This window comes from Microcebus murinus, chromosome 5, assembly GCF_040939455.1.
Source record: "Microcebus murinus isolate Inina chromosome 5, M.murinus_Inina_mat1.0, whole genome shotgun sequence".
NCBI lineage: Eukaryota > Metazoa > Chordata > Mammalia > Primates > Cheirogaleidae > Microcebus > Microcebus murinus.
In genome coordinates this window covers 90,280,943-90,297,212 of record NC_134108.1, presented here as the reverse complement: position 1 = coordinate 90,297,212, position 16,270 = coordinate 90,280,943, and the positions used below count along the sequence as shown (strand labels likewise).

Below are 16,270 nucleotides of genomic sequence, written 5' to 3'. Positions count from 1 at the left end.
AAGAATAAAATCCTACTATTTGCAACAACATGGATAGAACTGGAAAACATTATGTTAAGCAAAATAAGCCAAACACGGACAGACAAATCTCACATGTTCTCACTCATGTGTGAGAGCTAAATATTAAAACAATTGATTTCATGAAGACAGAAAGCAGACTGATGGTTACCAGACCCAGAGGCTGGGATGTGTAGAAGAGAAGGAAGGATAAAGTGAGGATGGTTGATGGGTACAAAAATATAGTTACATAGCCCAGGTTGGAGTGCAGTGACACAATCATAGCTCAAAGCAGACTTGTACTTCTGGGCTCAAACAGTCCTCCCACCTCAATCTTCCAAGTAGCTGGGACTACAGGAATGCTCTACCACACCCTGTTTTTTGGGGTTTTTTTGGTTTCTATAGAGTTAGAGTCTCACCATGTTGCCCAGGCTGGTCTCAAATCCAATCCTGGGCTCAAGATATCCTCACACTTTGCCTTCCCAAATTGGTAGGATTACAGACATGAGCCCTGGTGCCCAGCCTTTTGTAAGTATAATTTTTAGCCTTTCAGACTTTTGACCCAGTTTGGTAAGAGTGGTATTCATATTTTGGTAGGAGTGCTTGACACTGGATAATTTTCCTAAAAAAATTCTTGACTCACCTGGATGGATGGCAAACAATCCATCTGAATTAACAAGCTATTACTTATTTATACATTTATATTTTCTGATCTGCATGCCTCTTCTAATGTCTTCATCTAGTAGATAATACCCATAGAGGAATAGGAAAGATACTATAGCTATTAGCATGAGACTCAACACATTATACATACACCAAAAACATAGGGTACCTTATCATTAAAAATATAACCAGTCCTACTATGCTAATTTCATGCAAGGAAAACGTACATGTTAGTTACCTTGAATTATATATCATAACCAATGCATACCTTTTTTCCTTCAATGCCAGGTAAACCCATGTATCCCGGTTCTCCTGGGGGACCTATTGCTCCTGGTTCTCCCTAGGTAACACAGAAATTCCATAAAGATCGTGGACCTACTGCTTCTACAAAAAACCACCACTGTTTTTATCTCTATTCAACATCTCAAATTTAAAATGTATGGTTAAAATATTTTTTTAACAGAGTTATGACTTTAGAAATAGTAAAGAATAAAAAGTTTCCTGGAATCCCAATAAAATTTCTTATATTTCTCTCAGTCATTGGCAGTCGAAAAATTCTGATAGCATTTCATATTTGAAAATGTTGTAAGTATTTGGTACTATTATATTTTATAATTTCAAAAATAAAGTAAATAATAAAGTAGTAAAATTAATAAACACAGGTATTTCTTTGTTTACCTAATTACTAACACTTTCTCTTTCTCCTTGAAACTGTTTTTCTCATATTACTACTTTAAAAAACTTATTTCCTGTTACAACACTGATAGGTAAGTAGAATAAAATTCTTTGAAAGTCTCATTATCCATTGTTTTTATTTTGTTATGTGTTCTTTTCCTATCCCTAACTCAAGAACTCTCATGCATAATTTAGTTGCTAAAATGTGTTTACTGTGCATGTATAATTTTATGACTTTTAATATCAAAATATATTAATACTATGTTTTTCATATGTCATTATATTTATAACCTTTTTAATTTCAGAAGAGTATTCAGCTTTATTATTCTACTTTTATTTAATAAAATTTCTGTTAAATATTACAGTTTACATAATTTTTTGTTTTTATAAACAATGTTGGAATGAACAGCCTGGTAGTTAAATTTAATAACATATATATTTTTTTCTTTATACATATGGAATATTATTTTCTTATAAATTAATTCCTTAGCTGTTTTTAGTGCAAGACATATTACATGAGTCATCGTAACTCAATTTCTTTACTCTCCATCGCCCTGTAGTGTTTTTCTTTCTGAAATAAAGCTTTTTTTAAAGGCCTTAAATAAGTTCTTTGCAAGCATAAATTGACAATGCATTGACAATACTTAGGATATATCTGTAAGTTATGGAACACAATCTGGAACATGTTTCATGTTTTTTGTTTTGTTTTTATTTTACCATTAGCCCCAAACTCTATCACATTAACTAAAGACCACTCCCTTTTGTGGAAACCAAGTTTTATTCTCTTTGTTCATTGTACCCTCTTCCCAGCTACTGAATATTCCTCTAGATTTTTAAAGGCTGGAAGTGAATTTAAAATCCCATTGAAATAAATATCAACCATTTGGTTTGGAGGAAACTGGTGAAAGCAATTGTGAGTTCCACACCAAAGATGAAAGTCCAATTAATTAGCAAATAAGGGAACAGTACCATTTGTGAGAGCTACACACTCTTGTTTTAAGCTGTATAAGAAAGGTATATTCTCTGGATCGCAAAGTATCCTCATAATTTTTACCATTTCTAGATAAAAATAAGCCAAAATTTCTTTTATGTCTGTATTGCTCAATAAATAAAGTATCTAAAACACAGAAATGAAACTCTACATTGAACATTTCCTTTCATATGCTTTAATTTTGCAATAAAGGTAATCCTTAATTTCATGGATCTTAAGGAATACAAAACATTAATTTGCTAAAGAAATGAGGGCAATTTACATTATAATTTCTTTGAAAATATTTCCAAATGCAGAACATTACAATTACCTTGAGCCCAGAAGCCCCAGGCATCCCTTGAAGTCCAGGTTCACCCTTGTTCCCCTGTCAGTGCATCAAAAACATGTGAATTAAAAAAAAAAATTGTCACACTATATCTGCTGTAGAAACTTATGGAATATATTTAAAATATCCTTTGCATTTTTAACTTTCTCATTGTTTGAAACATAGACTCTGTACATTAAGCTTATTTATTAAGAAAGCTCTTTAAAAGAATGTGTTAACTTCTGGTTTAATTTATGTGTTAAAGCTGGTTGCTTGAAGTACAAGGGAAGAGATTCAAATCTTTAGGGACTAGCATTAATAAGTTCAGTCTCCAAACTGCACAGGTGGGAGCCATGTACTTTAATAGCATCCTCTGGGCTGAGTTCCTCATCATTGTCCTGTTTCACTTTCTCAATGTGATTCACCCTCAGTATGCAATTGAAAAAAAAATAGCTTCAAATGTACAATGGCTTTTCTGAAGAAGCGTGAATCAGAAAATGTTTAATTTGTGCTCTTTTTCAGGATTCCAGTGTAGTCCTTTCTAACAGATGGAAAGTAAGGGAACAAGACTAAATTGATAGAGCAAACAATGTAATATAGAAAGTTGAATATAAGAAGAGAGAACAGGCCTGCTGGCTAATAAGGAGAGATTGTCAAATGTAGGTATGGCTTTCAAATACTTTGATCCCTGATATTATAATGCAGTGTTTGGCAAAAGCCCATAATTAAACAGGTTGGTGTAACACCTAGCGGGGAAGCCAATGATCACCCAGAGTCAACTTGAGTTCACTAATGAGTAAAGCAAATCAACTTCATTTTCAGTTTTCAAAAAGTTTTCTAGGCTCCTCATTGTAAAAAAATATGTGAACATAATATTGGATTTAATTAAAGTATTTAACACATAATAGAATTATTGAACCATAGAATAATGGTTCCTTAAAATTTCTAACTTGAAAAGTGATTAAGCTGAAACTCACAGGCAACACTTGTTAAAAGTTATAGGACATGACAATGTTAATATATCATAATATCATTTAGATAATATTTCTAAAAACTGAAATATAGGATGATAAAGTAGGCTTTTATATGTTTCGATCGATTTTTTTAAAAGTATTATAATCCAAATTAGAAGTTTTCTAAAGATCTATCACAGTTTCAGCCTCTTCTCTGCCGTATTTAATACAACTTTTTGGTCTCACCCTAAAACTTCTACCAGTGCTATTGACAGCATAGTCCACAAACATATAGTTGACAAAACTAGCAGAGAAAAGCTAATAGAGAGGTCAGTCAGGGGCTAAATCCAGCCCATTTCATGTTTCTGAAATAAAGTTTAACCAAGACACAGCCACATCCCATATCCATTCATTTATGTATTGTCTATGGTTGCTTTTGCTCTACAATGGCAAAATTGAGTAGTTGCATCAGAGACAACATGGCCCACGAAGACTGAAATATTGACTATCTGGCCTTTTGCAAAACAATTTCCAACACCTGGGCTCACACACCACATGAAAAGAAATTTAAATGTTTCACTGAAAAGATGATGTTTGCTAGAAATAATTTTAACATCTTGGATCTATTTTTAACAAAATAATTGCCCAACACAAGATGAGGGAAACCAAATTTTAGAGTAATCCATGTAAAAATAAACAAAGTGTGATGCTGGAAACACCCACTTGCCAACCCAGCCAGATCAGCAGAATCTATTTAAGTGGTAGATGCCACAAATACATTGTTGTAAAATCTTTTATGGAAAATCCAACAGATTTAATTGACTTCCAGGCTCAGTGTGAGCCAACAGTGTGATGTAGCTAATTTAAAAAGCTGATGAAATTTTAGGCTGCATTCCTAAGAATTAGAGCATCCAAAAGACAATGGGAGAGCCCGTAGCGCCCCATTAATAAGGAGTATTTTCTTACAAATTGACCTTTAGAAATTATGGAGAACTTCTATTTAGGAATCCTAGTTATTCAAAGGTTTTATACCAACTCACTGGAACCTGCAATACTCCAAGAATCCACAGTGGAACACCATTGATCAAAGGGCAACTACTTTTTCCTGATATTGGGTTCCTGTGACATTTTATCCTTTCTCTTTTTTCTAAGTATAAAACACTTTAGAAATTAAAAGTAAAATAGATTAAGTCATCTACTCATCTTGTAAGCCAGAGTCTTTCCCCCTGGGACAATGTCTAGTCAAAGGTTGAATGCTTCCAAAACAGCAATTCCATCACTCTCTTTTGGAAGGTTGTCCTAGAATCTACTTGCTAAATAGTTGAGAATAGTTTCCTGAGTCTAGCCAGAATGTACTCTGTTAGAGCCTCTGATTAACCAGGGAAAACTAATAATTCTCTTAGCACAGGATTCTATATCCCTAGAGAATGGTCAAATCATGATATTCAAAGATTTTGTTCTACCTTGAGAATAACTAACCTGACATCCTAAATATATTTGTCAAGTTTACCTTACTTTCTTAAACTCTGAAAATCAAGATAATATGCTCTCTTATTCATAGGCCTAAATAAGTGAATGCATAATAAGGAATTTTATAATAAATACTACATATACATTCCACTAAATAAAAATATGAAAAACAGGAGAAAATTGGTAAGAGCTATCCTCATTCATAACTACTAATGCTCTAGATTGGTGGTTTTGGCACTGAGCTTCGCAGAGCTCTAAGTATTCCTCATGCCTATGAGATATCAAAAAGGGTGTAGGAGGTTGAGTGGTAAGGAATTCCAGACCCTCTCCAGCTTATACCAGATCTGTTTTACTTCAGCTTTCTTCATAACCTAAGCTTTTGCCTAAGATTTCATTTTTACAAGTGACTGTTCATAGAATGAAAACCTCATTCAAAATGAAGTCAATGCAGTAAGTCTGGATTTTCACTGAACTTATAAATGGCCACTGTGATTGCACAAATTTCTTAATCTTAGTAATTTCATTATATTTACCTTAGATCCCGGTGTTCCAGGCTGACCTGGTGAGCCATTGCTTCCCATCAAACCCTACATTTTTAAAAGGGAATTTCAAGAGTAACACAGGAAAGAATATTAAATAGCACTAAATTCATTTCCAAGTCACACATTCTTATAATAATTGATCCATTAGATTATAATATTAGAGAAATTTCCTATAAACATCCAAATAAAATATAATAAAAGTAAAGAATCAAACTATAAGGGCAACAGAGCAAGACCTTGTCTCAAGAAAAGAAAAAAAAAGAACCAAATTATGCAAGATAGCATGCAAAATAGCATGAAGGTTAGCACAGCCCTTATAATTCTGTTACTTGAACAACTTATGAATAAAAATGACTAGAGAGCTAGTAAAGGACAGATGTAAAGAAAAGTTTATTTTTTCTACAGTCTTACTTTCTTCCTTTTGTCATGATGGCTAAGAATTAGGTTTATTTGGATGTTATCTTCATCAACATTACTTACAATTTCTATTATCTTGAATAATATTTTTGAAAAGTTACAATCTAATAAATTCTCTGAATAATCTCTCTTCAAGTTACAAAATAGCTATATTTTTAATCACATGATTCAAAATATGATAGTGATAACTACTCTAGCAACTAGAATCTGAGTTAATTTAGATTATACATTAAATACTATTATATATTTTTAAACACTTGGTAAAGGAAATGTGATAAAAATATTTAATTAATATCATCAGAAAACAGAATCTCAGTATGACCATAATAAAAGTACCATGTCACCACTACTATGCTTTGCTGTCAACTTAGGATGTTATTGCAATTATAAAATGTAAAATGTACTGGTTCTTAGCATAATCAATAAAATACTAGAAACGTTAAATATATTCTTGAGGTTTAATGGATACTAGTAAATACTTTCATTTTCTTAAGACTAACTTAGATACTAATAAATAACCAAATTTATTATTTTAATTAATAAGTAACTTGGTAGTGAGGGTAGAAGTAGAAAAAAAAGTATTCCTTTTTAAAGGGAAATATTTTCTTTTAAATTATTGCTCAAAACTTGAATTCATATTTAATGAACACGTTTCTTATTTACTCTTACATGTAAAATTCACCAAATCTCTCACCAAACATTAATTAAATATCTGTTTTTTTAATTATATAACTAAATGAAAGTCATAAATTTTCAAACATAAAAGTGATCTGTTTTACTTAAAAAAATAGTGATCTGTTTTATTTAAAAAATATAAGTACAATATTTTACTTATAAAATATTGTAAATACTTACAATATTTACAGGCAATTTGATTCAGAGATTAAAATCAACATCACTTAGAGCAACTTAAAAATTGTTCTACTTTCGAAATTTTACACATGCTTGTTAAGATTTTCATAATATTTAATATCAAATTCATATGTCCCTTCAATTCCTGAAATATCTAAAATAATTTACTCACTGATTTAGAATCATCCCACACTACCTCTTCTGAACATGCTCTCCTTTATCAGTGTAATAAATTTGTAAATTTTTTAAAAAGTGAAAAAACATTTATGAGTTTTAGACTTTCTCATAGTAGTTAATATTTTTTAAAATTAATACTATAGCATATTTGTTTTCTGATTTATCTACAGCAAGGGTTTCTGACTTTGGGATGGCCAACTTTTTTAAAGAATCTGAAGAAATCTTTAGTCCTCTAGAAAAATGGATATAAACATAATATTTTTTTTTACACAATGAATGGAATTAGTGAACCTCAAAAATCTCATTGCTGTATCTTCTATAGTTTTGTGAACTACTAGTATGTAGTAACAAACATTTTAAACACTTTGACAATAATGACATTAACATACAGGCATCCCTGGAGCTCCTTTTTTTCCTACTGGTCCTGGAGGCCCAATTTCTCCCTAAAAAATCAAATATAGATCAAATTTTAAAATTGTTAATTATCAACTCATTTCCAGGGATTTTTCTGTCTTAGCATGATGGAATGAAAATTCAATACCAATCATTCCAACTTTTTTTATGTGTTCTCTTCCACTACTGTAAGAAAAGAGCAAGTCAAGGCAGCAATCTAACACCTTAAAGACCTGGATCTAGGGTCTGGGGAATTACTGTTAAGTATTTTCATTATGAAATCTGTAGTGACACTTGCCATTCTTTCAAAGAAGACTGAACAGCTCAGACAGAGTCGGTAAGGTGAGAAAACAGAAAAAAAAAAAAAAATCAAGTGAGAAATTTTCTTATTCATCATTGAGTGTAAGAGATATGATAGTGAACACAAATTAATAAAGAAAAAACAGGGCACAAAACTACAGCATTAGACTTCAACTTCTGGGATTGTCACTGACTAGGTGCTCTAAGGGACCCTCTGAGTCCAGAACAAAACAACCCTGGAAAGGACATACTCTGTGAGAGAGCGCTGATCTTCCAAGAAGTAGCAAAAGTATTCAAAGATCTCTCATTTTAATAAAATATACTCTGAGTTGGGACTATAATCATGAAGATTTGGAACTGTGCAAAAACCTTGCCAGAGGTAGAGACATAGGAAGGGTGGGTGTGTCGGAGGGTATATGGGTAGCTCTTGGAAGCTAAATGTTGACCAGCCATGAGAATGGGAGAGAAGTTTTCAATATCTGATGACTTAGGCTTTTCAAATGGAGCTGAAATGGTATCTATGGCTATCAGCAGGAAGCAGTTCTTCATTTCCCTGTTAGTCTAACAGAAAGAACTTCCACTAAATTAAGATGAAGCAATGAGCTCATAATCAACAATAAGGAAACAGCAGATAGCAAGCCACAAGACTGAGAATAACAAATAATAACAAGAATAACAAATCATAAACTTCAGATACTAGAATTATTAGACATATAATTTAGAACTATATATGAGATCTTTAAAAATAAAAATACAAAATCATGAAGGACTATTAAGACTGAAAATATAACAAATGACTATCAAAAACAAAAAGAGGAATTTTGTTTAAATTTTGGGTTAAAAAATTAGAACTTCTAAAAGGAAGAAATATGATTGTTTATAATTTTTTTAAAAATCAATTGATAGTTTAAACAGAAGATTAGATACCATAAAGGAAGAATAAGTAAACTATAAGGTATACTTAAAATAATTTAACCATAATATAAAACAAGATATGAAAATATGATGATGCTAATAAGAGATATAGAGTATAAAATCAGAAGAAATGAAATATGTCTAAACAGAATTCTGGAAAGAGATAATGGAATAAAGGTAATATGGAAACAATGGTGATTTTTTCCAGAACTAATAGAAATAATTCCAGAAAGCCAGAAAGAAAACTGAATTCCCAGCAGGGTGAACAAGGAAAAATCCTTATCTAGACACATCATAGTGAATTTTAAGAACACTAAAAACAAACAAAATACCTTAAAAGATTCCAAAAGGAAGGCACAGATCACTTACAAAACAATGATAATTAGAATGACAGCATATTTTTCTTAGTTAATTATGGAAGCCAGGACACCACAGGAAAAAAAATCTTCAATTTACTGAGAAAAAATAATTGTCAACCTTGAGTTAGATACACTACAAAATTCTCAAAACAAGAGTAAAATTTAAAAAAATTGTAATTAAATGGAAACTGAAAGTTTATTACCAAGATACCTGTGGTAAAGGAACATGCAAAGACATGGTTCATAAAGAAACAAATTATCCGAAAGGATTGTCTTAGAGAACAAAATAGAAAAGTAATCAAGTAAAATAGGATGCATAAATCCAAATTAATATTATCTATATAAAACAACAAAAACAAAACTAATTTGCAAGTTTAAAATAACAGCTTCTAAAATTATATCATACTTGAACAATTAACTGTGACCATCAGTATTGTAAAAATGTATTCTGTGGAAAACAATAATACATCACCACTTTACTCTTTTAATAAGGAGATTCAGGCTCAAACCTTCTAACTCTTGTTAATATTTACCTTTTGGCCCATTAATCCTTGGTTTCCAGGAAATCCTGGGATTCCCTAAAAACAAATAAAATAGATTTTTAATTTAAAAAAAATAGTAGACTTTATCATTAAAGAAGAATCAGTCATAATTAGAGTTTTAACTTGTAAATAATGTATACTTTCAAACTTACGCTTATTATAACATTGCTACTTATAATCAATTTTTAGAAAAAAGAAAATGCATGAAACACAGCATTATATGAACATATATTGATATTTAAAGTTTTAAAATAAGGCTGTTTAAAAAAGGAACTATGAGGAAATTAATCTTGGTTCTTCCTTCAACCCAAGAGAAGTGATAAAATAAGAAGGATATTTCATTTGAACACATCCTTATATGACTTATAATGAATCATGAAAAAAAAAAACTGTCAAATGATACGAGTTCAGATTCAGTACAACAGTTCCAAAGGCCCTCATAGTCTCACAGCCTTAGTTAAAAATGAATGAAACTAAATGATTTCCTCCAAACTGAGCCTTGAAACAGCCATAAACCTAACTATTTGTGTAAAATATGGCAATCTTTTCTCCTAATAATTCTCTCGCTGGTGCAATCATGAAGAATAGGTTAGACCAAAGTTTGTGAAGAGACAGAAAAAGGAAATAGGGAAGACTCTTTCTCATAGCTCAACCTAAATGCACAAGTCTTTAGCTAGATTCAGAAAAAATTAATGTTAATCCTATCAAGTTAAGAATGAATTTAGCACATTTATTAGTGGGAAAGCATTTCTACTGTCAGCCTTTCGATATGTTTACCCAAAATGATCATTTATCACCCCAAACAATGGTGGCACTAATCAATTTTCATTTCTTATTCAATTTTCTTAGCTCAGTTCTTGGTGACACTTCGGTTGAAATAATGAGCACTCGTTTTTAAACATACGTATTGACTCTCAGGCAGAAAAGGGAATTTGAAAGACAAGAAAAACCTTGAAAACCTTCTGCATCATTTGGGCTTTCGAAGAATAGCAGCACTGGTCAGGAAATCAGGGCAGTGGTACAGCTGCCACTGACAATGAGAAAAAGTGTATTCTATTATAGGAAGAGCCTGCCATTATTTTTATTTTCACATCTTGAGTTTATTAATACAACCCTCACTGATTAATGTGCTAAGCACAATTCTAGTGCAAGACATGCAAGCAGTTTTAAAATCTAAACTTGAATCATACATTGGAATACAGCTTGATTCTATTCAGCTCAATTCAGTTTGCCACTTCGCTCCACTCTTTGAAGGGAACAAAATTTTATGTGAACAATGACTATCAACAAGGGGCTCACAACCTCGTTGAAAAGATAAGCCTTTATAAATATACTACCTGGAGAACAGAAAAACAGTATAACTACTTTAAAGGAGATATATAAAACTTGAGCACAGTACACCCAATAAGTACTCTAAAACACAAAGCGAAACTAAAATTATAGAGTTACAAGTATAAAGAAAATAGAAATGAACTATATCCTTCTAAGGCAGAATACGCATATTCTCAATGCAACCAATTAAGATCCATATTGCTCAAAATAAAGGCCTCCATTTCAAGGGGCCATAATTTGGTGTGACACCACTCCGCGACCTCCTCTCATTCAAATTCAGACACACACAGACATACACACACATACATATTGACTGTAAGTTCTGAATTTAACTAAAAAATATATCTATGAAATCTTATCAGAAGCAAGGTGGCTATACATTTTTCTATGCTGGAAAATGGGTAGAGTTTTGTCAATGCAAAGACCTTGGACCCCAGATTCCCTAAAGGGGAAATGCAATTGTCTATGATACTATCAGATCTGAGAAGCTGTATTTCTTACTGCACGGAGTCTTTTATTACCTAGAGTTTTCACCACTATTCAAGACTCTCTCAGTCTTTACACAATCTATGATGGTAGTGGGAGTTAGTTATAGATATCCCGCCTCTACTCCTGTTTCTGAAGCCAGTGCCAGTGTCACCAAGTCCTGGGGACAAAGTTATGGCCAGGTTTCCATAAACACCGCCTTGGCTTCCACCTCCCAGGAGCCCTTAGGAGCCCATTTCCCTGCAGTTCATTCCCTGAATTTGATTTGACACGCTTTTATCTGAGTTATTCTAATACTGAGCTTAGTCTACACTAAGACATAGCCAAAAATCTTATATTATTTCAATACATCAGATATTGACATTTTGGGGGGGAGATTCCAGATTAGGAAAAAAATTATTCCTTTTCTTATTGTCTTTTTCAAACTAGTCAAAAATTAATATACATTTCATAGATATGAAAAGAAGTCATAATATCTCCTATGTCCAATTATGCTGAGAATTATTACTTATTTTGCAAATACCACATAGAAATATATAAACACTACACAATATTAAACTGTAAAACTGATTTATATAAGCAACTCTTGGCAAAACTAACATAATACCACAAGCATGCATAGTATAAAAGACTATTGAGGGCGAGGTTAGCTAGAAGAACTGAAATCATTCAGAGCTATATTTGTTAATAAAATTCTCCTAGATAATATTTTCCTGGGCTCCCAATACATATGCTGAAATTGACTAAACTTTGCCAATTTTACATTAGCAGTAATATTGTTCAAAACCATTTGAAAGTTACCAGTTTGTTGATCCAAAAGTATTTGTGACAATTATTTCACAGAGATATGTTTTTCCAAGCAAACTATTTGATATTTCACTTTCAGCTATGTGGTTTTGGGTTTAGGCAACTGTGACAATGTATAAGTAAAGACAGAAACAAGTATTTTATTTGGTAAGAATAATAGACCTATTTTCTTCACTTCTGTGATTTCAGTCTGGGTTTGAGGAATAGCAGAAAGTCAACTGGAAAATCTTGCATAATGTTGTGGTAAAAGAATGTTGATGTGAAAAAATGTTCTAGAAGTTTCTCTGTAACCATTTAAACCATTGCTGTGTAACAATTTATTAAGAATAGAAATACATAGTTTAGAATAAACAGTTTGGATTCTATTTCCTAGAGACTACTTTATAATGAAGGAAATGTGTATTATATACATTACTTAGAAAAGAAAAATATCACCTTATACGTTCCCACATGCAATGAAAGTATTTACTTTATTCCTGAAATGGGACCATGTTGGATCAAGTGTGCTTTTAAGTACTGCAATATTCACAATGTACTAAAGACAGACCTAATGCATTAATGATATTTTTATATTAAAATGGTCAACCTTCCTCTATAGTGGTAGAGATATTTAATATCACACAGTTATCAAAATGTTAGAAGCGTATTAACTACATGCTTTCTTCTATTATATCAAGAAGTGATTTGTTCATTCCTAAAGATTCAATAAAGGAAAAACCCATATGTTGTAAACATCATTCTTATTAGCTAAAAAGATTACAATATGATTACTATTAATTCTAAAGACTATGACAGAAGCAGGATGAAGCAGTTAAAAAATTATATGCTGGAGTCAACCAGCCCATTTCCTAGTGGCTGGTCCCCTCTAGGCCAGTTATTTAAACTGTGAAATCTCTGGATCCCATTTAAACATAGACAAAATAATAAAATATATCTCATAGAGTGGATACATTCTATCACTTAACTTTCACAAGTACTTAGCTCAGTGCTGGCACTATAATGAATACATTTTTCTAACTGTCCTTCCACAGCTCCTCCATGACCTTTGAAAGTTGTGAAATAGATGAAGTCAATTCTTTTTCTTTTCTCAATGTCTCAAAATTTTATCTTCTTTCTCCATTTTGAGCATATCTTTTTCCCCCTTTCCACCTTGCATTTCCATACCTTCATTTCCCCAGGTTTCTATTACATGTAGGATGACTCTAGCAATCTAAAGTTTCCCACTGGGGGGCGCCCACAAGTCAGCATTGCCCCTTATTCATGACCTTTGTCTTTTCATGTTTGGCTGACTTTGATTATAGAATTATATTTTTGCTTTATAAATATTTTAAATAATTTAATCACTATTTGATCATAAAAATATGGCTGAGAACGTCAAATATATTTGTAGTTGAACTCCACAATGTTTTTCAGTTCCTATTTTTAATCACCACACTGACAGACAGATCATTATGAATGATTTACAACACATTACCCTGTGGTAAGATAACTATAAAGATAGGTAACTCATAATCACAGTTGTCAATGCTAAAAGAAACCAATATACATATACTTGCAATGAACCCCTAATAAGGCAATTACCAGTTTAACTACTTCCATATTATACTCTAATTAATCTTTAAACAACAACAAAAAAAATTAACTAAGAATCTCGGATGAATTTATTCACCCTGACCTGTAGACCAGGATTCACTTGGGTCTGGACTCAAATTTCCCAAAGATAAATAATATAAATAGAAAATGCTTTAGTCAATATTTTTAGGTTACTGATACTTATATACAACAAAAGCATCACCCATTTGAGACTGTAAGTTACAGAAAGAGAGCAAGGGATGTCACAGGAAGGAAAACCTACTTGGAGGCCATTTGCAAAGCTACTCCCAGTTACTGGCATTTCTCTTCCATACCGCGAGGCATTTCTATGTTTTTTTAAAGGCCGATAAAATAGTCTAAACAATAATACTGTTGCAAAAGCATAGTTTTTAAGGACAAATGTTTGACCAATTAAAATAACATACCTGAAAACCCAGAGAGGGAGGAAGACTATCTGGAGAAGAAAGGATGGGATAAAGAGGCCAGGGATAGTGTATGCTCTGCGACATTGTGGGAAAGCCCTAAGACCACCTGTCCCCTCAAGAGTCCAGAAATATAACCTGTCCCTTTATATCAGCAAAGAAAGTGATACACATATAAAATACATCAGTGGGTTAAAAAGAACATGTATGGTATATACATACGTAAAACGGACAATTCATTTTGGAAAAAAAAAAATGTTCTAATACCAGAGTTGTTCTAAAATGGGCTCTGATCCTCTCAAAGTCTGAAAAGTAAAGACCATGCTTTTTGAGTACACAGACTGTTACTGAATGACTCAAGACAAATTGTGGAAAAATCATTAAAGAAAAAACTAAAAGTGGATTTTTCAAAGACCTTTATAGCTGATTTGGTTGCTAAATAAAAGTTACATACCATTTTCCAAAGAAATCTGAAAATTGTTTCAATTTTTTTGAAATTTCATATATGATGGAGGTTATGAAACAAAAATATTTTAAAACACCACATCAAAGGTGAAGCTGGTTTGATCAAGAAATAAATTTTTAACTTTAGTAAAAAGTAAATAAATATTTGAAGATTATATCTAAATTTATATCTTTTTGCCTTTTATTTATGACCTCATTTTTTAAAATATTATATATATATACTATTCCATATAAATCTCTGTAATACTTATTGTGTAACTCAGCTTATTATGAATTTTGTTATGTTTATATATGAGGTCTATCCAGAAAGTATGCAGCCATTTTTAATAACATGAGAATGGTTTGTATGACAACATTGATGTAACCTGTCAGCCAAAGAGAGTTGACTACAATGCACACGCGTGCATAATGACAATTTCACTATACTAGTCAGTGGGGTGGTAGACACACTGGGTGAGCATGTGTACTGTGTGGCCCTCACATTCAAAATGACTGAGTGAGTAGATCAACAAATCTGCATCAAATTTTGCATTAACCTTAACCATTCCTCCACAGAAACTATTTGGATGATTCAGAAGGCTTTCAGGAACGATGCAATGAGTGCAGCACAAATAAAAGTGTGGCACAAATGCTTCAAAGATGGTCAAAAATCTGTTGGGAGTGATCCACGTTCTAGAAGGCCTGTAACAAGCAGAACACCTGAGAATGTTGAATGTGTACAGGTTAGGTTAAGAGATGCTGGGAGAACTGTGTGAGGTCCCAAGGTACCTACTTTAAAGAGGACTAGGGTGTCATTGCCCTATGTACAATGTTCCTTGTGGTCTTGTATCTTCTTTAACAAATGTCTCTACTTTTCACATTACATGGCTGGATACTTTCCAGACAGACCTCATATATCCTCATTTTTCCTACTAAAAAATAATGAAATGCTACACTGATAAGCATTGACAAAAATAAAATTTTTAATAAAATTATATTAGTTTTTTATTGATCAGCAACAAATTACTACCATACATTTAATGCCTTAAAATAGCACAAATTTATTATCTTACAGTTCTGTGGCTCAGAATTCCAGTATAGTCTAAACGGACTAAATTCCAGGAGTCAGCAGGGCTGAACTCCTTTCTGGAGTCTCTAGGAAAGAATTTGTTTCCTTCTTATTCAGGTTATTGGCAGAATTCAGTTCCTTGTAGTTGTAGGATCGAGGTTCCCATTTTTCTGCCGGTTGTAAACAGAGGGCCACCTCAGCTTCCAGAGGCCACCACATTCCTTGGTTTACTTCCCCCTTTCTGTATCTTCACAGCTAGCAACAACATATCAGGTCCTTCTTGAGTCACAGCTTTTTGACCCACTACTCTTCTATATTTTTCCATTTCTAATTATTCATGATTAGGTTGTCGCCCCCCCCACCCCGATATTCTTGGATTATATTCCCATCTCACAGTCATTAACCTTAATCACATCTGCAAAATCATTTTGCCATGTAAAGTAACATATTCACAGATTCCAGAGATTATAATGTGAATATCTTTGGAGAAGGGGGGAATTATAATTATTTTGCCTACCACAGAAATATTTTCTAATATGCAAGCAACAAAGAGTTTCTATGTAATTA

The 16,270-nt window shown here is 32.3% G+C and overlaps 1 protein-coding gene across 1 annotated transcript in view; it reads right to left on the bottom strand.

Annotated features, from left to right (window-relative positions):
- Positions 1-16,270, bottom strand: part of COL21A1 (collagen type XXI alpha 1 chain) — a 179,064-nt gene that overhangs the window by 14,473 nt on the left and 148,321 nt on the right. Inside the window, exons 18-22 of the mRNA XM_076003284.1 lie at positions 9,542-9,586; positions 7,431-7,484; positions 5,587-5,640; positions 2,637-2,690; positions 929-1,000 (exon numbers count right to left, since the gene is read on the bottom strand). Of these exons, the coding sequence (XP_075859399.1) occupies positions 929-1,000; positions 2,637-2,690; positions 5,587-5,640; positions 7,431-7,484; positions 9,542-9,586 (279 nt within the window). The remainder of the gene's footprint in view (positions 1-928; positions 1,001-2,636; positions 2,691-5,586; positions 5,641-7,430; positions 7,485-9,541; positions 9,587-16,270) is intronic.